General features: G+C 39.3%; 2 protein-coding genes across 2 annotated transcripts in view; both read right to left on the bottom strand.

Moving 5' to 3' along the window:
• Window positions 1–5,705: 5,705 nt before the first annotated feature.
• Window positions 5,706–18,577, bottom strand: LOC139940286 (metabotropic glutamate receptor-like). Its single transcript, XM_071936480.1, has 3 exons — window positions 18,572–18,577; window positions 14,547–14,576; window positions 5,706–6,170 (listed from the first exon to the last, which is right to left on the bottom strand). The coding sequence occupies exons 1-3, from the start codon at window positions 18,575–18,577 to the stop codon at window positions 5,706–5,708; spliced, it is 501 nt and encodes a 166-aa protein (XP_071792581.1).
• Window positions 18,578–22,911: 4,334 nt separating this feature from the next.
• Window positions 22,912–27,422, bottom strand: part of LOC139940711 (D(1) dopamine receptor-like) — a 55,021-nt gene continuing 50,510 nt past the window's right edge. The window contains exon 3 of the mRNA XM_071937076.1: window positions 22,912–26,099. Coding sequence (XP_071793177.1) covers window positions 24,620–25,942 — 1,323 coding nt within the window. The 5' untranslated portion in view covers window positions 25,943–26,099 and the 3' untranslated portion in view covers window positions 22,912–24,619. The remainder of the gene's footprint in view (window positions 26,100–27,422) is intronic.

The raw sequence follows: 27,422 nt of genomic DNA, 5'->3' as shown, positions 1-27,422 counted from the left end.
CTGAAGTGCCATAGTTTTCGAGAAAGAAGTAATTTTTCCACGAATTTGATTTCGAGACCTCAGGTTTAAGAAGTAATTTTCCACGAATTTGATTTCGAGACCTCAGGTTTAGAACTTGAGGTCTCGAAATCAACCATCCAAACGCACACAACTTCGTGTGACAAGGGTGTTTTCTTCTTTCATTATTATCTCGCAAGTTTGATGACCGATTGAGCTCAAATTTTCACAGGTTAGTTATTTTATGCATATGTTGAGATACATCAACTGTGAAGGCTAGTCTTTGACAATTACCAATAGTGTCCACTGCCTTTAAATATTTGTTTGTATGATAGGCCAGGGGGTTCGATGCTTCACCTAAATTGAGGGTTGATGTTTATTACAAGATGATAAGTAAAATTTTAGTTTCTGTTTGATACTTTGCCTCAAAATACTATTCTTCCTTGACTTTTAGAGACTCCATGCCTCCATAATCTTGATTTCTGCAGTGGAATGTTATCCACCGTTAGGTCTGCCAGGTTCCCACTCTGCACCTTATTTATGAGTGTGCATCCATGACCAATACACAACCGAAATGGATACCCATTAATAAGAGAGATATTGGTTTAATATAATGATTCACAAAATACATAACGAGGTATAGACACTATCTTACGAGAAATTGACTGATAAATTAAACCAAAATCAACAAGGATGGAAGGTAAATAATGATTGACAATCGGTTATATGTGCCAACAAGTACAGCCTTTAATTGGGAAGTAATAATATGTAAATTAGGGTATTAAAAACAGGGATGGGTTTCCCTAACATGGTGACCGTCAATTTAAGAACACTTCTCTTTGCAGTTTTCTTTAAACACAGCCGCGGACTCGATGTCTTTGGGAAATCTGGCCCCGGAAATTCTGTTCCTCATTATGTAAAACTAACAAGAGCTGGAGGAGCTTGATTCAAAAGAGGGCGCTATTGGAATGTAGTTTGCACACATGCGTACAATTATTTGGTTTGCGGTAACACTGTGTGCATTATCTACGTTGCTGTGAATATTTTGTTGTCTTTTAAAACTTGTATTGTTGTTTTTATTTTTTAATTCTATTGCCCCAGTAGAATACGGCATCCGGAAGACTATTCAGGTTCAGGTTCAGGTTCAGGTTTATTTTTTCCATACCATGTGTACGTGTACAATGTAAGGGAAAACTAATTAAATAACTTAATAACAGTATGGGGAGGTCGCAGACAGAAATTCATGAATGTCTAAGACACAACCGACTAAGTCAAGACTCAGACAACATTGCAACCAAAAACTGAGTGAAAAATAATGAAATTAACACCTCTCTGTGTGGTTGTTGTCACCACAAAAACTGCAATTATGTTCTGGCGGTTCAGTACAACGACAACTGTGGCTAAAATAATGCCATTTGCAGAGCTACAAAGCAAATGACATCGCTATTCACAAGATTATCATGCCGATTCACACCTCGGATTTCAAGTTTATAAAAGAAAATGAAACGGGTTTACGCTGGCAATAATGCGCCACGGTGTCCGCATGCAGTTGTAATAGTGACATAGTTAATCAGTATTCATAATTACCTCGGACAGTTTCGCTATTCCTATTGGTGGAGAGCGCGTCACGTGGGTGTTTAAACGGTTGATAATAACCAGCTGGAACTGTTTACAACCGGCTCTTTTCGGATACTACACGCTAGTCTTGATGCACGATGTTTCTCGTTACGGGTGATGCGGGCGCTGTTGGTGAGTTGGCCGCGCTGCCTGTGCGTGAAAGGAAAACGGTAAAACGTCTTGCACCAAGACTATACGCGCATGAATGCATATCCGAAAAAAAAGTATTGAATGCACACCCGAAAAAGTGCAACAGACGTACGTGGAGAGCTCAAGTACTTCGGAAAACGGATAAGTTTTATAGAGTTTCTTACTTTATTACGCATTTTAACAAAAAATGCATTTATGAACGGGAATAAAAGAGTAGTGACTCGTTTTTTAAACTGCCGTTTAAAACCTTGCAGGGTCGTGGCCGTGCGATAAAGGCCCTCGCTTTCGCCTCGGTCCTTTATCACACGGCAACGACCCTGTCGGTTTTAAAAGGCCATTTAAGAACTCCATGCTACCCTTTTATTCCCTTAGTATAGAGTTAGATTAGAGCATTTAAATAAAGAACAGCCCACAACAAATATTCAAGAATAAAAGTGATCAGGAGTTTAAAAGAACGTTACAGAATTGGTAAGACACAAAATCGTGAAGATCACAGATTTACATAAAACCTACACGGTTTAATGATGAAGATAGTAGAAAACATCACTTGAATGTTTCTGTCTGAAATAATAATCTAATTTCGCACTTGGAGTTTATCGCTCAATGAGTGTTTTATTCATTTTTTTTGTTTTGCATCAATTTCATTCAAAATGTGCAAATCGTTATTTTTTTAAACTATTTTCTCGTGATCCGGATGGCCGATCGATCCCAAATTTGTACAGGTTTGTCAGTTTATGTATATGGTGGCTTACATAAAGTGCTTTACACTGCCAGAAAATGTTTTGTTAGCAAAACCAATTATGTAATGTTCCTTTAAAGCCATTGGAAACTTTCGGTAAACAGTATTGTCCAAGGCCCGCACTTCGTGTATCACAACTTGTATATCAAATAACAAACATGTGAAAATTTAGGCTCAATCGGTCATCGGAGTCGGGAGAAAATAATGGGAAAACCCACCCTTGTTTTCGCACGTTTCCTCGTGTCATGACAAGTGTTCAAAATAAATTCGTAATTCTCGCTATCGAGAATTGATATTGTTTTAGTGTTTTCTCAAAAAGTAAAGCATTTCATGGAATAATATTTCAAGAGAAGTCTTTCAGCATTACCTTCTGTAAACTCTGTAAGTTATTTGTAAATCTGTGAACTTTTTTTGTATTGTACCGAAAGTGTATAATGGCTTTAAGTGGTTTGTCACGACTTACACGATTTACACAATGTTCGATCGCTTCTTTTTCTACAGAGCTGAGACATCACCTATAAAAGGTGAGTTAGGGAATAAATATGCCTTTTAGACAAACATAACTGTTCTAAAAAACAACATTGACTTGTTTGTTTTACTTAGTTGACAACTCACATTGCAGTTGTTATAAAAAAAATGTGCGCGAACATCAAGTAATCGTCCAAACGGTTAATATATTACACATTAGACACACTACCCCAAAAAGTTGTTTGTTAGACATTAAACATTAACTTACGGTAACTTCAAACAGTGAATATATCGTTTTCCAATGCACTTTAGGATATACTTGTGTGTTTACACTTTTAAATCTTTTAGCTACTAAATATTTATATTGTGCATGTTCTAGTGCAAATCAACGCTATCGGTTGTCATACTTTTCATTACGTTGTAATATTTTTATGAAATAAACCAATTAATATAATAAATCAATGCAAAGGATGGACACATGTAGTAGAAGTTTGAGCGCTTTCTTGTTATGTTGTTACACTAGCTCTTTATAACTAAAATCAACAATACACCTCTGAATGTAATCGGCCTTATGTTAAAGACAGCGAACACTCTTGGTAATTACTCAAAATAATTATTAGCATAAAACCTTTCTTGATTACGAGTAATGGGGAGAGGTTGATAGTATAAAACCATGTGAGAAAAAGCTCCCTCTGAAGTGACGTAGTTTTCGAGAAAGAAGTTATTTTCCGCGAACTTGAATTCGAGACCTCAGATTTAGAGTTTTGAGGTCTCGAATTCAAGCATCTGAAAGTACACAACTTCGCGTGGCCATGGTGTGACAAGGGTGTTTTTTCTTTCATTATAATATCTCGCACCTTCGACGACCAATTGAGCTCAATCTTCACAGGTTTGTAATGGATATGTTGAGATACACCAAGTGAGAAGACTAGTCTTAGACAATTACCAATAGTGTCCGCTGTCTTTTACACAGACTCATGTGCAACACAATGAGTCAGATAGAAAAGATACCATAGAAAGGAGCAGAATACAAAAAAGGAGTAGCAAATCTCTAGTCTGAAAACAATCTTATGACTTTGCTATAGCGCTGCTGAATTCTCTATACTAATTTCACATGAGATTCAAACAATACAAGAGTGTCACATGAGCAACGTGTACAATGACCCGATGAAAGAACACACGTGAAAGGGAAGGTTCACGTTTGGTTATTGTCAAAGAGCAGTCTTCTCACTTGGTGCATCCCAACATTAGCATAAAATAACAAGCCTGTAAAAAATTGGGCTCAACATTATTGGTCACCGAAGTTGTGAGAATATGATGAGAGAAAAAAACACCCTTGTTGGACGAATTTGTGTGCTTTCAGATAGAAATAAAAGACTTCTGGCTAGAAGTCTTCTATTATTTCAGTGAGAAATTACCTCTTTCTCAAAATCAATGCTACTTCAGAGGGAGCCGTTTCTCACAATGTTTTATACTATTAACAGCTCTCCAATGCTCGTTACCAAGTCAGTTTTTAAGTTAATGTTTGTTTTGAGTAATTACCAAACGTGTACCTTCCCTTTAAAGCCAGTGAATATGACTTGTAATTCGATGTTGAGTTACTTTGTCAACAAGAACAATGTGCGTAACAGTATTTCAAGACTTTGTGTTGAGGTTTGGTTATTTGATCCCAACGGTCACTACAGTGCTATTAATTGTATCGGTGTTATGAAAACTTGACAACAGCGTGGGTCACGATTAAGGCCCTTTTCGAAACCACGGCTTCGGATAAAGATTCGTCTCAGGCTATAGCTTGGCCCCATGGTTGTTATGACAATATTGCGCGTGCTTTACGTATGTTGCTCAGGGCTTCAGACGAGAGGACGGAGCCTGAAGCCTAATCCAAACCGAAGCCGCGGTTTCGAAAAGGGCCTAAAGTCTGGACGAGACAGATCCGACATCGTCAATTCTTATACCGGTGTCAGATGCAATTGTGTCCGCCATGCAATACTGTCCGCTCCGGACACTTTTGCATATGCAATCGTGTCCGGGGCTATGCAAAAACTGTCTGGCGGACATTTACATGACTATACATGTATGTGTGCGCGTAAGCGAGCGTGCATGCACCGAAACTACGTACTATTTGCTGCATGAATATTCACGTGTTTTATGATTGCAGCGAATACCCAACTGCCGAACAATTCCTATGTCATTCATGACATGCACTTAGCTCGTAAAAAAAATTGCGAACATGTTTTGTCGACCAAGGGCGTTTAACTTACTGCAAGGACGGTTTTGCACGGGGGTGGACACAACTGCATATGAATGTGTCCGGACTGACACAATTGCATTGTGCAGCAGCGTCCGGGCGGACACGATTGCATATGCAAAACCGTCCGGCGGACATTAATTCTATGCGTTAATGTCCTCCGGATAGTATTCCATAGAGGACATAATTGCATGCGACACCGGCAGTAGAGGGCGTATTTAGGCTTGCTGTTGGTTTAACTGGGGCCTAACTTCATGGCTCTGCCTACCGCCGAATTCATCGCATCACCATACTCCGCTTACCGTGCAAGCGTCGAATTTCTAGTTGCCTCAGAGTGCCTGGTACCCTTGAGATAACGCGCGCACTAGCAAAAAATCACTGCTAACCCGTTGAATACGCTTGACGTACTCCGATAATTTCCTGCTTCCGTAAGCGCCGATTCTTTGCTTACGGTAAGCAGAGCCATGAAATTTGGCACAGGTTTCTCTACTGGGATATTGGCACTGTAGTAGAGACCGCGGCAGAAACAGACGTGCTCGCCTTCCACTCACACAGTTCCACCTCGACATCAAACCGTATGGCGTACAGTTTGGGCAGATAGACACAAAAGAGCGTCAAGAACGCGTTCAGAAGTAATGCAAGACAGAACGTTGCTACCTTCTGCAGTGTGTACACAGCAGTGATGTAGACGGGCACCGCTGCCATGCCGAATACCAGTGTGGAATAGACACTCAAAGCGATGAACTTGGATTCGTTGTAGTTGCTTGGTACCCGGCGGGCCTTGAATGCGTAGTAGCAACAGGTCAAGATCAACATGAGGTTGTAGAATGTCGATACCAGGAAACCGTAACCGAATTTGCAAAAGGTTTCGATGTAGCCGGTAGGGGGGCTGAAGTATTGTTTCTCGGGTGTACTCGGGCTGATCAGAGCTCCGATGAAACTGATCAAAATCTTTTAAAAACAATACGAAATATTTCATTTGAAAAGCAATATCAATTTTGTGACTTTTGAAACTTGTACATTTCTTGTAAATATCCTAATCGGGCAGCTTTGTTACCATGAAAACGTAGCCTATTTGCACGAGAACCATAAAGAAACACGACAATGCTTCTTGGGAAAGAAAATAAATTGTTTACAATACCAGTGCGCCATGTTAAGAGTCCCTGCCTGTAAGAGTGTACCAAGTGGTGATTCATGGGTTCTCAGATCTTCTTCTAAAAAATTAGAGTGATACATCATCATACCAAACGAACAAATCCAAAATTTTAGTTTGCCGACGCTTTCGGTTTTGGAGTTACCAGTTATCAAAGTTTCGGCCTAAAAGCCCTCGAGAAACGAATAGTACATTCCCTGTAAACACAAAAACGTGCGCCAAGGTCATCCCAGAAAAAGTAAAACATTTTTTGAAACCTCCAGTTGGGCTCATAACAAAAGTAAAAAAAAAAAATTGGGATCTCGTTGGCGCATCATGTTACGCGCACCTGAACCTTTGACGAACAGTGCCCTCGTGCCATTTTCAACGCCTCATAACTCAGCGCGCCTATAAGATCCCATGAATTAAACAAGTTCAAATGAAAGAGCTTGCATCCCTAAAACAAATTTAAGTGCAAAGTGCGTGGGATCTCGTTGGCGCAGAGAGATAATAGAGGTCAAAGTTCAAATTTTACCAATATATTGCGTTTTCGCACCTCCGTAACTTCGCGCGCCAACAACAAAAAATTGTTTTTATGGCAACTGGGTATTGGAACAGTTTCCATCTAATGACAAATGAAAAAAGAATCTTGGGATCTCTGCAACTTGCATGTCAAAAGATTTTTTGAAAATTTTCTAAAGTATTGTCATTCCACACATTTTGGCCTAAATTGGCACAACATTCACTTTTTTCATCACTGTAAGCATCTATGCCAATAAGATCCCATCAATGTTTTCTTGTATTTGGTTAAGTTGAGTGTTCCTAAACAGATTTCAATTGAAAAATAATTGGGATCATGTTGGCCCACCAATATAACAAAGGTCAAAGGTCATATGAAACTACACTACTGCCTATTTCGGGCGATTTTGCGTCGTCTAGAAATCCCCGCGCCAATATGATCCCATTAAGTTGTCTGTGTTTTATGATTATATAGATTCTCAGCAACACATAAAAAGCAAAAACCAAATGGGATTTGAGTGGCGCTAACAAATATTACAGATCAAAAGTTCACAATACATGCCTATACTTATGCATTGCTGTGGCAACCGAAAGTGAGAAATATCCCCCAATTTCAAAATGTTGGCAAACCATGAAGGGGATAGGTCTCCAAAATGAATTTTGGTCAAGATATAGACTGGACTTGTTTTTACAAATGGTGTTAGTTTAATGTTGGTTGGTAACTGTTGCCAAGGTCAAAGGTTACAAAGAATATGGGTGTTTTTTATATTTCCGTCAAAAGCCAACTTCAGAGCCTTTTCAAGATTTTATTTAAAGAACAAGGGCTCTATCATTTCAGTTTGGGACAGCCACTTATAATATCTAGGCACATATGGTTGTCCCAAATTAATTATAGAGCCCTTCCTTTTTTGATAAAATGTTGACAGGGCTTCGAAGTTGGTTCTTGACAGAAAATGTATTACAAAACACCAATATTTTCTGTGGAGAGCCAACTTCAAAGCCATGTCATCATTTTATCAAATGAACAAGGGTTCTATAATTAATTTGGGACAATCACATGTGCCTAGATATTATAAGTGGTTTTCCCCAACATAAAGGAAAGAACCCTTGTTCATTAAATAAAATCTTGAAAAGGCTCTGAAGTTGGCTCTTGACAGAAAATATAAAAAACACCCATATTCTTTGTAACCTTTGACCTTGGCAACAGTTACCAACCAACATTAAACTAACACCATTTGTAAAAACAAGTCCAGTCTATCTCTTGACCAAAATTCGTTTTGGAGACCTATCCCCTTCATGGTTTGCCAACATTTTGAAATTGGGGGATATTTCTCACTTTCGGTTGCCACAGCAATGCATAAGTATAGGCATGTATTGTGAACTTTTGATCTGTAATATTTGTTAGCGCCACTCAAATCCCATTTGGTTTTTGCTTTTTATGTGTTGCTGAGAATCTATATAATCATAAAACGCAGACAACTTAATGGGATCATATTGGCGCGGGGATTTCTAGACGACGCAAAATCGCCCGAAATAGGCAGTAGTGTAGTTTCATATGACCTTTGACCTTTGTTATATTGGTGGGCCAACATGATCCCAATTATTTTTCAGTTGAAATCTGTTTAGGAACACTCAACTTAACCAAATACAAGAAAAAATTGATGGGATCTTGTTGGCATAGATACTTACAGTGATGAAAAAAGTGAATGTTGTGCCAATTTAGGCCAAAATGTGTGGAATGACAATACTTTAGAAAATTTTCAAAAAATCTTTTGACATGCAAGTTGCAGAGATCCCAAGATTCTTTTTTCATTTGTCATTAGATGAAAACTGTTCCAATACCCAGTTGCCATAAAAACATTTTTTTGTTGTTGGCGCGCGAAGTTATGGAGGTGCGAAAACGCAATATATTGGTAAAATTTGAACTTTGACCTCTATTATCTCTCTGCGCCAACGAGATCCCACTCACTTTGCACTTAAATTTGTTTTAGGGATGCAAGCTCTTTCATTTGAACTTGTTCAATTCATGGGATCCTATAGGCGCGTTGAGTTATGAGGCGTTGAAAATGGCACGAGGGCACTGTTCGTCAAAGGTTCAGGTGCGCGTAACATGATGCGCCAACGAGATCCCAAATTTTTTTTTATACTTTTGTTATAAGCCCAACTGGAGGTTTCAAAAAATGTTTTACTTTTTCTGGGATGACCTTGGCGCACGTTTTTGTGTTTACAGGGAATGTACTATTCGTTTCTTGAGGGCTTTTTGGCCCAAACTTTGATAACTGGTAACTCCAAAACCGAAAGCGTCAGCAAACTAAAATTTTGGATTTATTCGTTTGGTATGATGGTGTATCACTCTAATTTTTTGGAAGAAGATCTGCGAACCCATGAATCACACCCCCCCCCCTAATTTGGTACATTCTTACAGGCAGGGACTCTTAAGACAAGTAACTCAACCTAACAAGAGAGAAGACTAGTCTAAATTCTTTGTGAAATCCACCCCTGGTGTCACACAGTGAATGTTGTTCCCCGCACAGAAGTCCGGGGGATCTCTCCTATAGGGGATTTTGTCCCCACGGCTTGGGTTTTCCGTTCGCCAGGGGGATTGGACCCCCTCTCGTTTATAAATTAAATGTAGTTATATTTGTATAATCTTCATTTGTTGCCTTTGTGCAACACTTGGAACCTTAAAAGACAATAAAACAAGAACTGTTGTTGTTCATTCTCGCTCAAAAAGCTCAATTGGGGGGGGGGGGGGGGGGTATAGGCTGTCTGCATAAGTCTTGGACTGATGTCCGTAACCTTTCGTTGATTCACTAAAAGATCGTAAAACATTCTTTAAAAACATAAAGCTGCAACGTGTAATGTACTTCATAAGGCCACATTACTACAATCCTATACGTCTTCGATTAAAACATGTTTTACTGCTCACAAAATTGCTGTTTTACGGGTGAAAATGGGTGTCAAACCTACAAGAAAATAGTGCCCCTCTGAAGTTCCGTCGGTGGACGCTAAAACCTGGGGACATATTCTCCGTTGGCGGACATAATCTCCGTTGAGCACTGTTTTCCTAATAACATTTTGTCATGGGGACAAAATATCCGGGTATGTGTTGGATGTGGATTTTTTTTTTAGATTGCGATGAGATCAACATGGCTTGTTCCTGTTTATTGTTTAAAATGAGTTTAATCCATTTTTTTTTCAGTTGAGGCACAGAGTGCTCTTGATGGCCACCCCTGAATATTCACGCACTACGGAGTTCAAGTAAAACATGGGTAGGTAAAATCAAGTAAAAAGGAAAACAGTGAGAATTATTTCGTTTCCTCGACCGGGCATTCTACATTAGTTTTATGAAAGTATTTCCACCTTATTTTGACCGAAATTTTAAAGAATGGAGGTATATGCAAAGTAGCGTTACAGGATAAAAAGCCCTACAAATTTCAGGATATAAAAAAACAACAGAGGAGTTATAATGAAAGATAAATTACAAGCCTACCGTTAGGACGACAGCAACGAGTACGAAGACAATCTGGACCCGTGGACCGATGAATCGAGGGCGCTTGTTGGACTTCTTACCCGCCTCGAAGATCCTGTGGATCCGGTTTACCTTCAGGAGCGTCGGAGCATACGTCAGGGTAATGCACAAAGATACCACTATCTCGGACGACAGACATGAAACATACGTCGGGGGTAGAAGAAGCAAGAATGGAGAAACAAAAGCCAAAGTGAGCCCAAGGATGTTGAAGGTGCTCAGCTCTCGACTTGATGCTTTTATTAGAATGTGTTTACGGTAGAAGAAGAGACCTGCAGCTGCGAGAGCGGAGAGTACAATACCAGAGACAGATAGGACAATGATGACAACAACCACCGGACTGTTCAAATCTGGCAGGGTAGGGATAATCGGGAGACATCGTTTAAAAGTCTCATCGGGCCACAGATCCTTCTGGCATTCCTGACACATGGTCTTATTGGCAACGATTGCATTTATTGGGCAGCGTTGGCAGCCAAAGCAACACTTTTCCTCTAGTGGTATTTCAATGGAGCCAGAGGAGCATACGTCTCTGCAAAGTGATGTGGGTGGCTGGGTCCCGACCCACTGTACCGCTGGTGTGTTCAAACGTAAGGGCTCTGCTTCAGCTAAGTCCCACTCGCCTATCTCGACAAACTCATACTTACCAGACATATCTCTTTGCAGGTTTAGAATGCGGAATTTGCCACCTGGATCACCGGAGCTATCAAATCTGTAATGACCCGCAATTCCTTCAAATTCAACGTCCATTAAATACGGTAGAAGATCGTTACCAGTGAGAGTTTTCAATGTCTCGGCATAAGTGCCGTTCCCACAAAGGTCGTCCAGCAAGTTTTGAAGAGCATACGCGTAGGCCAGAACTGCATCGACAATAAAGCTATCCTCGGAGTGGAGTGGTATAGGACAATCCTTTGAATGGGAGCAGGATTTGTCGTGCATCCATTCCATCCGAAAGTCAGTAAACCAGGGGCTCACTTTACTAACATCAGGATCAAGTTCGTGTTGACGGAAATATTCCTCGAAACCCGGGATGGTGTGTTTCTTTACATGGACGAAAAGACTGCCGCGGATGCTTTCCTCTTCAAATGAATCCAACTTGTTACCCCATGAGTCACTTGCAATGAATGTGACGGAGCGATTACCAGCCTTCTTATGTATGTTGCTCGTGATGGCGATAGCGACACTCTCTGACATGAACATGACAACAACTTTCACTTTTTCGAAATCGTTCAGTTTCTGCACAGCGTCGTTCAGTTCTTTTTGGGGTGCATTTTACCTTACGGGAACCGAAAATGCAAGACAGATGTCTCGTTCCACTGCGATTTTCTGTATTTCTTGCGCTCCATGGATGCCGTAGCTACTAAAGTCAAAGTAGAGACCTATGTACTTCCAATTGAATCGGAGAAGGATGTCGACGATAGCCGAGGCTTGGAGTTTGTCTGGAGGGACGGTCCGGAGGAAGTTCGGAAATCTGCTCTTGTCGCTCAGCTCATTACTCGTCGCAAAGGCTGAGATTATTGGGACGCGGTAAATGTTAGCGGCTTGGGCAGCTGGGATGCTTGTACTACTGGAAACCGTTCCAACAATCCCGATGAGATTGCCTCTTTCTGGGGATGATATCTTCTTAAAGTCGACATAGGTCTGATTTCTATCCGATGTGCTTGCCAGGGCAAGAGCGGACCACATCGCAACCGTCTCTGAAAGGCAGTCATCACGGATATCACAACCGATGGTGATGTTCGCGAGAAGATCGTCGCGTCCGTTGATCTGGTCGATTGCATGTTGGAAGATCTCCGAAATCTGAATGACCCAACTGTTCAGTTGTCCTCCACACTGCCCCCAGAAAGAGTGACGGAACGGGAAGGTTGCACCGAGAATAACATCCCCAGACCGGGCAAAACTCACTTGTGCGGCCGCTGGTACGGCGATACCATCCGATTGCAAAGGAAGAGATAGTCCAACAAGTAGAACTACAAGTTGCATCTTTGCATTCATCCTTAGTTCTGCTTTTATGAATCGGGACAAACAATAAATGTTTTGTAGAGTTCAAATGTGTGTCCACGCAGGTAGGAATCTTCAAAAAGGGCGCTTTATTCGAAGTTTTAAAAACGTTTTCCGAGACTAAAATACATACAGCTGATGGTACGCTATTAAGTCATCATAACCGCTGTCATATCATTGCTTGGTATCGCTCAAATTCAAATACTAGAATGTATTAAATATTTTTCAAGGAAAACCGTCGTCGCGAGGATTTCTCTCTCACTATAGTAAAAGTCAGTCCCGGGTGAAAATCAACAACATCCGCGGTTTTTTACTGAACTACGAACATCCAATCTGGCTAAAAACTTGATTTCTGAGGTTATTTGGAGAAGTGGGGGACATTTATAGTGCCCGGGTAGTCAATAACTTACGCACTGCTTGGATGAAGGTTGCTTTCAAATTGAGGTCAGGTTGGCAGGTAAAAAAAAAAGATTCGCTGATCCTCAATGAAATATAGCATCCTTTGGGACGTGGAGTGCATAACGAAACCGGGTATAGCTCAGGTATATAATATCGTTGGGTTTTTATGGTTTAGATTCCCATGGAGACTGATATTAAAACAAATCCACTGGGAAATTGCAGCATTTAATTGTTTTTATTGTTATCCTCCTTTGTTGCGGAGAAACTAATCCGCGATACACCCACCTTTAATTGCAAAAGGCCTTGACCGCCACAATCTATGAGTTGAGAGGGTAAACACAACTCGATGATACCTATTTATGAGCTTAATGGATTCTGAAAATAAACCTACTTCATTGTATTTGGATCAAAATAAATTGCCTCGTAAATTATAAGGCATTGTTCATTTTATTTGAAAGAAGATAACATTTCCTGTTTGCTGTTTTTATCGTTTTGTCATCGTTTTGTCATAATATTTAAAGCCGATAACACTCTTTTTCAGCGCAAAGGTCGTAAATTGACGATCTACTTTATATAATTTTAGAACGCCATAATCGTACATGTACGTAACAATCTTTGTTATGTACTCCAAAATTTCCACGTTATACAATGGTTGTTTTTACCATTACTATACATGTTATAATGCGAGGTCAATGTTACTTAATAATAATGACTTTGGGATGTACCAAGGGCAACGCATATCAGCAAGATTCACTTCAATTGGTAAATAAAGGCACGTTTCTGTTTTACAGAAAAAAAGACTCCAAAAAGTTTGGGAATTAAGGTTAAAAAAATATTTAAAAAACGAAAAAGCGAGCACTGACAGAGTTAAACGTTGACACGTTTTGTATTTAAAAGGAATGAGTGATGTTATCATGGTAACTTCGCAAAGTAAAAACGCCAGAGTCAAATACTGCATGGAAATATGATCCAAGCGCAAAGTAAGTTTCTTTTATGCTTCAAATAGCATTAGATGTATTTTGGTCAGCGCAAGTTTGATTAGCACAATAGATAGCCACCAACCAAAAAGATTTAGGCCCCTAAAGAGGCAGGTGAAAGAGCAAGTAAATTTAGCGTAGTTACGTAAGAGACGCAAACACCCCATTCACTATTTTGAATGAATGTGTATGGCACAATGGTGCACAGAAGGTTGATATACAAAAGCTTTCACCGAGCTGTTATATGGCACATGTCTTTGTAGTCCGAGTCTGAGGAGTTTAGTTTAAGAGCTTGTGACCAAATAATGTGCGTCACATTATTCAAACTTTAACTCACAAATGGGTTGAGTGAAGAAATGCCACGAGATACCGCAAGGAATGCAAACAAAACACACAATGGAATGGAATTTATTACTTGTATGCTGAGAGTTTCCATGTCATTTCACAGCGACAATGTAGAAAATAAAAAAGGCTAAAGAAACTATAAGGATAAGACACAACTTTTTGAGATGATGTAAATTCATGATGTTACGTCTACGGAATATCCTTACAAGTACGCCCATATAGTCAGTGTGAACGGGATCAGTGCGGAAAATGTAGAAAAACTACAACTCCCTTTTCTCCCTGAGAAATATTATATCGACCACGACAACGGAATCCAATTTTAACACGATGAGGCGGTTATTTTTCTAAGTTTCCTCAACATTTTGCTTGAATGCACATGTAAACATCTAAGTTGAAAGGAAATAATAAATTTAGTTACGACCTCGTACCTTCAATATGTTTGTCAAGACGTCCGTTTTCTCCAAAAGTAATTGCAGAGAAGGTTGGTCAAGGTGGTCTTGTTATGAGTTCATCAGTGCCGGGGTAGTAACCAACATCAATCATTAGTTCTATCAGAACTAAGCCAACTAAAAATCAGTACAAACTCTTTATGTCGTGGTTCGTTTCCAGTCCGTTAGTTTATTTTCGTAGACACACATTCGTAAGTTGTTTTTTCTTTGATCGCGCAGCACTGCTTACGCTCGCTATGGTTGAATAAACCCAAGTTATTTGATAGCGAGGTATGCCCTTCGCCAAATACATGCACGAACCTGACATTGTTTTTCACAATCTAAATTCCCATTAAAGTACACAAATACAAAAAGGACAATAACAAGATTTATACTAGTTTGTCGCCGAAGTTTATCTGTGCCTCTCGGTGAAGAGGAGCAACTCATGCTGAGGACACGTTATTATTATTTTGGTTACTTGCTGATGGTAATTCAGTGGGAATGGAATGTGTAGAAGAACTGGGCAGGACTGTCAAAGTTTTTTGTAAAGATGTTTATTTTATAATCATGAGGCACGTACTATTTATGTCGTTAATACACTTCTAGTTAGCACAATTGAACACAAACTCTCTATTGAAGGAAGAGAAAAACTAAGAAACCTATAAGCTTACGAGCTAACAACTTACAACGCTTTAAAGCTGCTAACAAAACTGCTTAAAATCTGCTTAAAACCCTGCTTAAAAATCTGCTTGTTAATCTGGTTATAAACATGTATAAAATTCTGCTTAAAAATATGCACAAAAATCTCCTTAGAAATCTTAAAAACATGCTTATAAATCTGCTTAAAAATATTGCTTAAAAAAGGGTGCTTAAAAATCTGCTTAAATACCTGCTTAAAAATGTGCTTTAAAAAATGTGCATAAAAATCTGCTAGATATCAGCTTTAAAATCTGCTTAAAACCTGCTTAAACCACCTTTAGAATCTGCTTAAAAATTTGCCTAAACATCTGCTCAAAAATCTGCTTAAAACCTGCTTAGAAATCTGCCTTAAACCTACTTAAAAACCTGCTTGAAAATCTGCTTAAAAATTTGTTTAAAACCCTCTCAAAAATCTGCCTAAAGCACATTAAACATCTGCTTACAAACCTGCTAAAACATCTGCATGCATTTAAAATCTTATCAAAACCTGCTAAAAAACCTGCTTCAAAATCTACTTAAAAACCTGCAAAATGTTCTTTAAAATCTGCTTTAAAATCTGCTTAAAATCTGCTTAAAAATCTGTTTTTAAGCTATTGGAAGGGTATTTCTATTTTTAGAAAATAGTATAAGCGTATTTGGAAAAACTTCTCGTGAGTGTATAGGGGCCAATCAGATATCTTTGTGAACGTCCATTCCCTAGTGGCAGGAGATTTGTCCCCCACCCCCGGAGATCCGGTGTGGCGGTTTCAGTCTTCCGCCGTGTTCAGTTTTCCGGGTGACGTAGCCGGACATTTCAGCACGTTGTTCGAACGGTTTTAGCTTTCCGGCGTGTTCAGTTTTCCGGGGGACGTAGCCAGACAAAAATACCGCCGCGAGTACCCTGGCGAGTACTGTAGTTCAGTGAAATAAAAAAATAAAAAAATAAAAAAATAAAATAAAAAACGGTAATAAATAAATTTAATAAACTAAACCAGAATAATAAAAAAAATCTTGTGATTCTCTGACGCTCGTTCGGTATATGTACCACTGGTTTAATACAGGATAATTTGCTTGGTCTTCACACCAAATTCTCTCATACGATCCACGCGTTCGCCGCTCGTTGTACTCGTGGACGCCGCCATGACAGCTACCGGAGAGACACGGAAGACTCAACACGGCACTAAAAATGGACTACTTTCGCTTGCTGTGCGCAGTTAAAACCGCCACACCGGTCCCCGTGTGGCGAACTGCGTATAAACTTCTTCTGATAGCGCCCTCTATTGAATCATTTTCCTTCAGCCCACATAGTAGTTCTGCCATATAATAGTATAGTTTTCACGATATCAACAAAAACGGACGGAGAGTTGCTGGGTTGATTTGTTGTTTTTAAGGAACATTACAGAATTGGTATTTGCTAACCAAACAGTTACTTGTAGTGTAAGTACTTTATGTACTCCACCATATACATAAACTGAAAAACCTGTAGAAGTTTGAGAATGATCAGCCATCAGGGTCAAAAGAAAAAAGTGAAAAACCAATTAAAGAAAAATGAATAAAACGCTCACTGAGCGATAAACTCCCCAAAACGAAAATAAGATTTGTTGTTTATCAACAAATATGACATTTCAGACAATAATATTTCATGGGATGTTTTCTACTGTCATCTTCATTAGACCGTAAGTTTTGTGTTAAAGGATTTGGGTATTTTTTTTTAAAATGTCCATAGATTTACATTAAACTTACAGGGTTTTAAGATAATGAAAGTGGAAAGCTTCCATTCAATAATTACTTACTGAGGTGCTGTAGTTTTTGAGAAATGGGTAAAACAATGTAATGAAAATACGTTTGTAAATGATTTTAAAATAATTTTCGTCTCATGAGACGAAAATGATTTTCATGACATTGTTTTACTCATTTCCCAAAAACTACAGCACCTCAGCACGTAATATTTTAAGGTACGCTTTCTACTATCATTATCTTCAAACTATGTAAGTTTGGTGTAAATCTGTGGACATTGTGGTTTTTGTCCTACAAAAGTTACATAGCCCCTTTAATCTGTGATGTTCACGATTTTTGTTTCTTACCAATTCTGTAACGTTTCTTTAAGATGCAGTGATATGAAATGCATCATTTGAAATTTAAATTTCTCTTCAAAGTGGTTCATAAAACAACGTCATGTGTTGCTCCGTAGACGTTTCTTATTGGGTGTTATTCTCATATCTGCCCGTTAGAATATAACACAGGTTGTCACTCCGAAAACCCCCACCCAAAAACAGAAGAAACTACATGGGGACAGTCACATGAAGTTTTAATAGTGCGCCCTCAAACTGCGGTGCTCGAATTTGGTAACACAAACTCTTGCAGGCAGCAGAATCAAATTTGGAATCAGAAGAAACACTCGGTACACCTTTAATAATCGTATTGTTCAGGTTGTATGTGGTAAAAAAATTAACCACACATTTTTATTTTATACACAATAAGTAATTAAAATAATGTTCAAACCGCCTACACTGTCTTCAGTATTACAATGTTTATAAGTTGGGAATTAAGATCCAGTGGTGGAATTTATTGGAAGCAAGCAGCACAAGAAGACAAACATGAGAAGGGCCCAATGAGTACAATTATACATTCATGCATAGAATTCCCTTTCTATTGATAACATGTATTTGTATTTGAGCTAAATGCACTCAAAAACTTCACCGTCACAAAATTGTATTACTAGATTGACGAAGACACAAATAATAAGATTTCAGACATCAAAAATCAAGATTTCATGATAAAAGGGCATAATACGAGATGGATAATCACCAATAATTAGACAAGACGAAAACAACTTCACGTGGGAGGGGAGGGGGGGGGGGGGTCAATTTTGAAAAGGATGATTTTCACCCAGTGAATGACGGCTTTGGGCCCAGTACCAATATTAAACCAATGGAGTTTTGTTTAAAGCCATTGGACCCTTTCGGTACAGGAAAAAAAATCACAGATTTACAAATAACTTACAGTGTTTACAGAAGGTAATGGTGAAAGACTTCTCTTGAAATATTAGTTCATGAAATGCTTTACTTTTTGAGAAAACAGTAAAACAATATAAATTCTCGTTAGCGAGAATTACGGATTTATTTTAAACACATGTCATGACACGGCGAAACGCGCGGAAACAAGAGTTGGTTTTCCCGTTATTTTCTCCCGACTCCGATGACCGGTTGAGCCTAAATTTTAACAGGTTTGTTGTTTTATATATAAGTTGTGATACACGAAGTGTGGGACTTGGACAATACTGTTTACCGAAAGTGTATAATGGCTTTAAAACACACACACGCACACCTTCTGTCCACACAACTTACTCTCATGTTACACACGAGGGTTCGATCAATGATACGTACAATCCAAGGGGACGGGGTTGACAACAGGGTTAAGAACAACCATATTCAAAACAACGCAAATCCACAAGGACAGTTAACGAATAGTAAATCACTTTGACAAACGCAAATAACGTTGCAGTAGGCCTATACAAAGACAACAACACAAAATAAAATCATAGCCATTATTATGTGTTATAACTATTGTATAGTCTTTGGCATAAGAAAATTATAATTCAAATGTATGGCTTTGAACGATAGATGGCAGCAGACATCGAGTGATGCCGCATTTTGTTTTTGTTACGCGCGTACATTTGCCCAACCAACAAGATAAATTGTTGTTCCTCCAACGGGCGTCCCTTATTTTATCCCAATATTTCAAAATAATGAAGGAGAGAACAAAAACAATCCAATACTTACATCTAAAAGCATTTTTCCCAGAATCTCTACTGAAAAAACACACACACTTTACCATTTCAAACATTTAACGCAAAACGTTATTTTTAAAACGTAACACAACTTTCCCTCCCTGGAAAAACGGTCGCAAGAAGGGATTTAACGTTATTGCTATTGTAATACTGCTTGTGAGGTGATATTTATTGGCCCCATAAAAATTAAAATGATAAACTCAAATCGTTTATTTGCTAATAGCTATCAAAATAAATAACATCTTTGGTTTAGCACTCTGAAAAGGAAGTTTCTAAAATAATATTATTACTAATAAAAATACATTATTCACATTTCGATTATCTCTCAAACGCACTTTGTCTTTCTTCCACCACATTTTCCTCCCAAATAATTTCAAGATCTCCAAAACAAACTGACCGCAAATATTGTTTTTACTTTAACCGTTCAATCTTTCTTACACTATTTCCAACATGGTAGTTTTAGTTACAGATACATTTGCGTTCAAGGAGAAGTTTTCAATAGCCATTAACTTGTAACTTTTAGGACAAGTATCTTGCACCCATGTTTGAATTTACACCTTTTACCCCCTCTATCGTTTCCATTCCGTTTTGAGATGAAGGTGCACCTTATGTTTAAATACCAGAATGAGATAAATAGACAAGCACAATGGCTAACGGTGTAACGCAAAACACAAAATACTAATGACAAGTTGTATGGGATCTTAGGCGTAGTATGGTGAGGTGTTAATATATATCTGTACTCATTTTGGTTTATACCCTCACACCGATATCTATAAGCACTTTATACTCAGTACTTTCCGATGCATGTGAACAAAAATCACATGCACTTTACTCAGGTAAAATATTTTGGTTTGCGGTAAGACCATGTGTATATCTGTTTGCCAACACGCTGAAAAGAATTATGAGCAATAAGAATCAACAACGTGAAATTTCATATTGGTGCCATTTAAAAACCTTAGTTCACCTTAACAGTAACTCTATTAACAGGTTTATCATGCCCCATACTTAATTTGTTTTTCTAGAACAAACGAGTCTTACAACATACAGATAGAAATCGCAAGGGTCAACCATTTCATGACTAAGACTAGGGCCCCTCATCAAGTAGCTGCTGAGCAGAACAATCAAGTGGAAAATTTGTTGGAATCCTGTTTTTTTTTTTTTTTTTTTTATTATCAAGGAAGACATTTCATGCTACGCAAATGTTTGCGCCAAGCAGCTCCAGGAAATTTGGGCCCAGATTATCCCATCAATAAAATTGTTAAGAATAAGTAAAACCAAAAGCATATTCCAAGTTTATCCGTTATGTGAGTGACTGCTCGCGTGGCTGTACATGGAATTATGAACTCTCACCACGTTTCCTCACGAGCGCCCTCTTCCGAATCGTTATGGAGAGTGTGCTTGCTTGCTGTATGGGTTCATAATTCCTTTTACAGCCACAGGTATGCTCTACACTGGGCCCAATTTCATAGAGATTCTTTAAGCACAAGAAGTCGCTAAGCACAACCGAACATGCTTGCTAGAATAAGGTTGTCAGCCACAATACACTGTCGCACGTGCAATTTGTGACTGGTAACCGCCTCGTTTCTGCCAAGCAAACAATTATGTTTTCTGCTACAGCAGCTCCATGAAATAATTTGGCCAAGAACTCTTCCCCTGTCACTGTAGTTTAAAAAGAAAATTTAAAGGGGACCGGCACTAGCACTATAAAACCACAGGTCTGCTTTTGTCAAGACGATACGGGTAAAAAGTACAGCGTATGGTAATAAAGCACCAAACCCAAAACAAAACACAAAACCATTCAAAGATCGGTTTGAGTACACACCATTCCCAAATCTCCAGATGTTTTGGTCGGATACACTCACGGTTAAAGTGAACTTGTTCAATTGCTTTGTTTGCTTAATCTGTTTTGTCTCTTTGCTTGTTGCTAATAATGTGTAAAGCGCTGTGGCACTTTCCTTTGTTAGTTTGAGCGCAAGAAATGCCTTGTACTATATTATAGTATAGATTATTATTATTATGATTAAAGACGGGGAAGAAAATCTGAAGTCTCCCCGAAATCACCAGTGCTTATTTGGATGACCACAACCGCAATAAGCACGTGACTGTACACTAAAACCCCAATAAAAGGACAAACGGTGTCACATTATTTGTTACGAGAAGGGGACCACTTGTAGTGATATTTTCAAATAATGGTTATAGATGATTTGTTTATTTGTTATATCAGGATTTGAGCTATATCAATCGTTAAAGACAATGGACACTATTTTGTAATAATTGTCAAAGACCACCAGTCTTTTCACTTCGTGTATCTCAACGTACGTATGCATCAAATTACAAACATGTGGAAATTTGAGTTCAGTTGGTCGACGAAGTTGCTAGGTAATAATGCAAGAAAAAAAAACACACCATTTTCAAACGAAGTTGTGTGCTTTCATCAGATGCTTGATTCTGATGCCTCGAAATCAAATCTTCAGAGGGAGCCATTTCTCACAATGTTTTATATTATCAAAAGCTCCCCATTACTCGTTACCAAGTAAGGTTTTATGCTAATAAGTATTTTGAGTAATTACCAATAGTGTCCACTGCCTTTATGTGATTATAAGTTAACGTTTAATAACTGAATGATGATCACTATTATCTCAAGAACCGTTTATGCTACATGTACACGATCTCTGCACCATAAAGAAACTATTGAGGTATTAAACAAATCATCTTTCGTGGCATGCTCTTTGGGAATTGGAACTTTAAGGTTTCATAGTTAATATTTACAATGAATAATAATAGTTATCCGCTTGTTAAGAATTATAATATCTTTAAACTTTCAAGGCTGTTATATCATATACAACTTCACACTGAAATGTTGGGGTTGGGAAAAGGGATGCATAAAACACTAGATGTGCATTGAAAAAGAACTGTGGGAAAATAATAAGAGCTTGTTTTAGAGGTTAATATTACAAAATAAACTCATATTAAGTTTGACTTGTTTATATTTATCACGATGCAACAATCTTGATCGTGTTCCCTTTACTCATGAATACAGCTTTCGCGCATCAAGTAAAGAGAACCAGACTACTTTCCTTTTAGCCTCGTTACGAATGAGAGAAACTAATTTGGCCGCTCTTTGGTGATGTCTATTATATAGGACGCATATGTCTTGACCTTTATTGGACCAAGTCCAAGAACTTTAAATGTCTTGTTAAGCCATAGTCGGCAATCAACACACTATCATTACTCTAGACATAATTATAAAGTTACAAATCGGGCACAAAAAATGCAGCACAACAACACAATCAGCTTCGTGGAAGACTGGAAAAAAAGAACTTCGATCCTCGTCAAGGAAGGTTTCGCTAAAATAAAAATATTGAATTTTGTTTTCAATATCTCGCAAAAGTGTACATTTATAAAATGTATGTTGCCGCTTTACTACATGTATATCGTTTATATTGAAAGAAAGGAAAAATCCCAAATCGTTCTCATTTTCTTATCACACAGGAAAAGAGTTTCATCCTATTTATGTAAACAATTTGTAATTTGTGAAATCGCCCAAAAAATAAAATGAATAATGATAATAATAAAAAACCAACAGAACACAAAACCAAAACAAACGCAAAAAACCCTAGCAAGCAACCCCGCTCACCCCCTCCCACTAAAAAGAGAGAGAGAGAGAGAAAAAAAAAACACGATTATGAAACTGACATTAGACAAATGATTGATTACTTAACAACAATTCTGAACTCAGATTACCGTGTTCGTTTCCATTTCCTGATAACACCAGAGAATATTACGTTCAAATTTTAAATTAACAATGCCAGTTTTGGGCTGAAGTACCACACTGAAAAACTTCTACAAAAAGCCTTGTTTTTGTATCGACAGACCATAGATAAGAAGATGAAGAAGAGGGGTGGGGGGGGGGGGGGCTCACAATAAAACAAAAGACAAGTAGAGTGTCATGGCCGAGTGGTTCGAATCCCGGTCGTGACACTTGTGTCCTTAAGCAAGATACTTGACTACAATTGCTTCTCTTCACCCAGGGGTAATTGGGCACCTGCGAGGGTAGAGGTTGATATTGTGTATGAGGAGGCGCCTTATATGCAGCTCAGTGTTGAATACTCCCCAGGGAGCTGAGAAACATTAAAAGGGATGTTATTGGCCCTATGACCAGGGCACTAATGTAAAGCGCATTGACACGGTTATTGTGAAATGCGCTATAATAAGAACTTGTAATTATTTTTCAGAACAATAAGATGGAGAGTGTTTCTTTGCGACAATATAGGCAGCACTACTTTATCACTATCGGCTGCTTAATAAGCGTGCGACTAATGTGACTGTGTGCTGACGCCTATAGTACCTACCGTGTGTCTATAAAAAAAAACCTAAACATTGTTCGAAATGGCTCCCGAATAACAAGTATATGATTCTGTGGAAAAGGTTTATATGTATGAATAGCTTATGGACTCAACTTTCATACGACACCAAAAAGTTCGAAAATAATTCATGCTCGGGTGAGCACCACTTACTTTTGTAAGGGGTATGAAAAGTAGGCTGTGTAGTAATTAGCCTTCTCTTCAGTGTGGGAGGTAAGTCCCTTGGAGCTTACACAATTCAATCCAAGGTGTTGGCTCACCCAAGCATGAATTATTGTCGGACTTTTGGTTTCATTTGAAAGTTGAGTCCATAAGCTACCCATACATACAAACCTTTTCCCCATAATCATATATTTGATATTCGGCAGCCATTTCAAAAGTGTATAGTTTTTTTTTGAGACACCCTGTATAGGCCTAAATGATATTTCCCTTGATATATATTACTATCGTGTTGTGACCTTCCTTATTTATTTCAGGAAAGCAATGGTTTAAATCAAACAAACAAATAGAAACAAACACAAATACCCCAAAAGCTCAACGGACAAACACTAAAGTAATACCCAAAACCAGTAAAGCTGTTAACTGGAAATATGGACTGAATTGCAGGTCGACTGCCCTCTTTCGTCTGAAAAGTGCCATGCAGTTTGTCGAGACCTATCCATAATTAATTTCAATCGTGTATTTGATCTTAGAAACAACAACTAAAATAATATAAGCTATTACCTTTTTTTGTGCAAATTGTCAATCATCTTTACTCTTAGTTTCAAGTCTCATGGAATGTTCAAGTTTCTTAACGATCAGTATAAATAATTGTAAGTCATTAATTCTTATGGCACACAAACGTGTGCGGCACATGACTAAGGAAAAATCTTATAAAATAGTACAGCCAGGCCGCATTAAACATAAACCTAAGGTATAAACTTGACAAAATTGCACTGCTCAAAGCATTTGGTTCTATGTTAGCATCATTGTCCGGAAATTGGGTCACCCTTACAAGGTGAAAAGGAAACAAACAGGTGGGGAAAATATGGCAGTACACAAGTCAATTGGGTGCTTCATCACGCCACTGCAATCTATGTTTAGTTCCCCTGCGTTGTCAGTATGATCGCAGAAAACTAACAAAAGGGGGCCAGTCTGTTTCCAAAATGGTAGCTTCAATTTCATCACAATGCGAAACAACAGCGTGATAAAAGGCCTATATACCAGCCTTTTGTTTTACTCGTCTGGTGTCCTGACGCAAATCATTTCCATTCCTTTGGAGGTGGTGCAAGGTTCTCTTCCGTGTCCGATTGATATTTTGCTAACCTGGGCCCCACATTGTGGCCAGGGTACGCCCCTTCAGTCTCCCCCTCGCACTCCTCTTTGAGCGACTCTTCCGTAACGAACTCCGTTATCGCCGTCAGGGTGCGCGCAGGCACCGACTGATGGCTAGTCGCACCCGCTTTGGCCTTTTTCTTTCGTTCGTTCTTGTTCGAGTCAACTTTCCCGTTGCTCATGTGCATTAGTAGTGTCACTGTGGTACTGTATTCCATAGTTCGATCTCTAAGAAATTGTTTTTTACAGAGCAGGCGCTTAAAGGCCGTGCGGAATTCCCTGTTAGTGGCGTATATCAAAGGGTTCAGGGAGCTGTTTATCCAGCCCAGCCAGAGGACTACAGTAAAGACACCGTCGGAGACACACTCCGGACAGAACGGCAGGATGCAGTTCACCACAAAAAACGGGAGCCAACAGAAGACGAATACACCCAGTATAGCACCCAGTGTCTTGGCCGCCTTGTGCTCCCCTTTCTGATTGTTATCAAGGACCCTATTCTGGCTTCGTATACTTTGCTCCTGTCTTCTCGCCTCGCGGTAAATCATCAGGTACACGATGATCATCACTATGGAAGGAACGTAGAAACTTATGCACGACGACAACACGGCGTACACCCCGTTCAAAATAAAATCACATTTGGGTGGGTTTTCGTCCATGGTGTCCGGGCCGTCCACCGTGTGTATCCCCGTCAGTACGGGCACGAAAGACAGCACACAAGACGTGATCCACACGCACGCTATCATGAACATCGCTCTGTTTTTCGTCATTTTACTCTGGTAGTCAAAGGGCTGTGTCACGGCCCAGAAGCGATCCAGGGAAATCACACATAAGTTCAGAATGGAAGCTGTCGACATCATGATATCCAGCGCTTGGTGCACCGTGCAAAATTTACCGAAGGGCCAGTACCCTATGGTGAAAGACGCAGCGTTCCACGACATGACCAGAAATCCCACCAGAACGTCCGACAACGCGAGCGACACCACGAACCAGCTTGTTATCTTGTGCCGTAGCTTCCGCCATGACGTTACGGCAGCGATCACCAGTATATTCCCAAAGACGGTAAGCAGCGAGATGATGGCCAGCGCGATGCCGGCAGCCACGTTGGGATCCCCGGGGGCTAGGAGCTCCGTCTCACTCATTGAGACATTCCGTAACTCGCCCAACTCGCTGTACATCAACTGGGAGCTGGTGGGGCCCTGTGATAGTGAGGAGGACAGCTCGTCTGCTAAGTTTTCCAAACTCACGGTCATCTTCCGCACGAAGCTAGGTGTGACGCCGCTGACACCATGTCCTCAAGTTAAATCCAAACAAATCACCGCTCCGAAATTTCCCCGCGTGTACACTTGCCCAACCGGACACGACATGTAAAATCCATCCGAATGCGTTCGCTATTAGAATCCCGAGAGCCTGTGGATTCAAGAACAAAAAATAACAATCATCATCGCGTCAAGAATCTATGTCAATCTAACAAAATAAAATAAAAAAATAAAATGACAAGTAGACCTGTATGTACAGCAACAAACTCCCATGTCCTTGTTTGGTCGAGGTTGCTTAGTATCTCCACGTACGGTTGCTAGATTGTTGTTGATATTGGACGTCAAACACGATGGCACGGCAGCGTTGAATGTTAGCTTTAATATCAGCGACATACAAACCGTGTCTGGTATGTTTTATTGGATATCGAGAAGGAGTGTGAAGCGACTGCTGATGTGCAATGGTGACGTGCGCGCATGTCAGCGTCCCCAACTCATACTCGGCATCGCACCACGAGGCTGCGGCCATGTTTGTTTGGTTTCTCAAATGCCCCCCCAAAATTATCATCGATACCATTTTTATCAGAGTACTGCAGCCTGAACATACTTTGTGTCTAGCATTCGTTATAAAATTCAAAGTTGCAGAACCATTCTCTCCTCCCGGTTGGCGAACTTAATGACGTCAGTAGTGACGCACACTCTATACAAAATCATTTTTTTTTATAATACAAATACAGGGGAGAAGACCAAGAAGCCCGGTTTAATGTTTCTATAGAGAAGTAAAATCATTGGTAAATTTCTGTACATCCGTGAGGGCAATATATAATATTTCGTTTAAAGGCAGTGGACACTATTGGTAATTACTCAAAATATTTGTTAGCATAAAAACTTACTTGGTAACGAGTAATGGAGAGCTGTTGATAATATAAAACACTGTGACAAACGGCCCCCTCTGAAGTAACGTAGTTTTCGAGAAATAAGTTATTTTGTATGAATTTGATTTCGAGACCTCTGATTTAGAATTTGATGTCTCGAAATCAAGCATCTGAAAGCACACAACTTCGTGTGACAAGGGTGTTTTTTCTTTCATCTTTATCTCGCAACTTCGACGACCAATTGAGCTCAAATTTTCAGAGGTTTGTTATTTTATGCATAATGTTGAGATACACCAAGTGAGAAGACTAATCTTTGACAATTACCAATAGTGTCCAGTGTCTTTAAAACAGAGTTCAGGTGAAAACTGAGGACAGTGACCGTGAAACACACAACCTATTACATAGCCCTAATTGAAGTTATGTATAAATTTTGACAATTTTCCCTTATATACACCGATGTGTGTGAGCACTGTACACTCAGGACTTTCCCGAGTTCTGTGAAAGAAAGACACAGACATATTACTCGAGTGGGGTTCTAACCCACGACCTTTGTATTTCTAGGGCAGTGACATATCTTACCAACTAGACAACCGAGATTGCCC

Source organism: Asterias amurensis, chromosome 8 (genome assembly GCF_032118995.1).
Source record: "Asterias amurensis chromosome 8, ASM3211899v1".
NCBI lineage: Eukaryota > Metazoa > Echinodermata > Asteroidea > Forcipulatida > Asteriidae > Asterias > Asterias amurensis.
This window is presented reverse-complemented; position numbering and strand designations above follow the sequence as displayed.

Excerpts from the sequence above, each read along its gene's own strand:
- LOC139940286 (XM_071936480.1), bottom strand. Across the intron at positions 6,171-14,546 it reads TCTTGACAAACATATTGAAG|ATTTTGATCAGTTTCATCGG; the intron begins GTACGAGGTCGT and ends TGTTTTTAAAAG.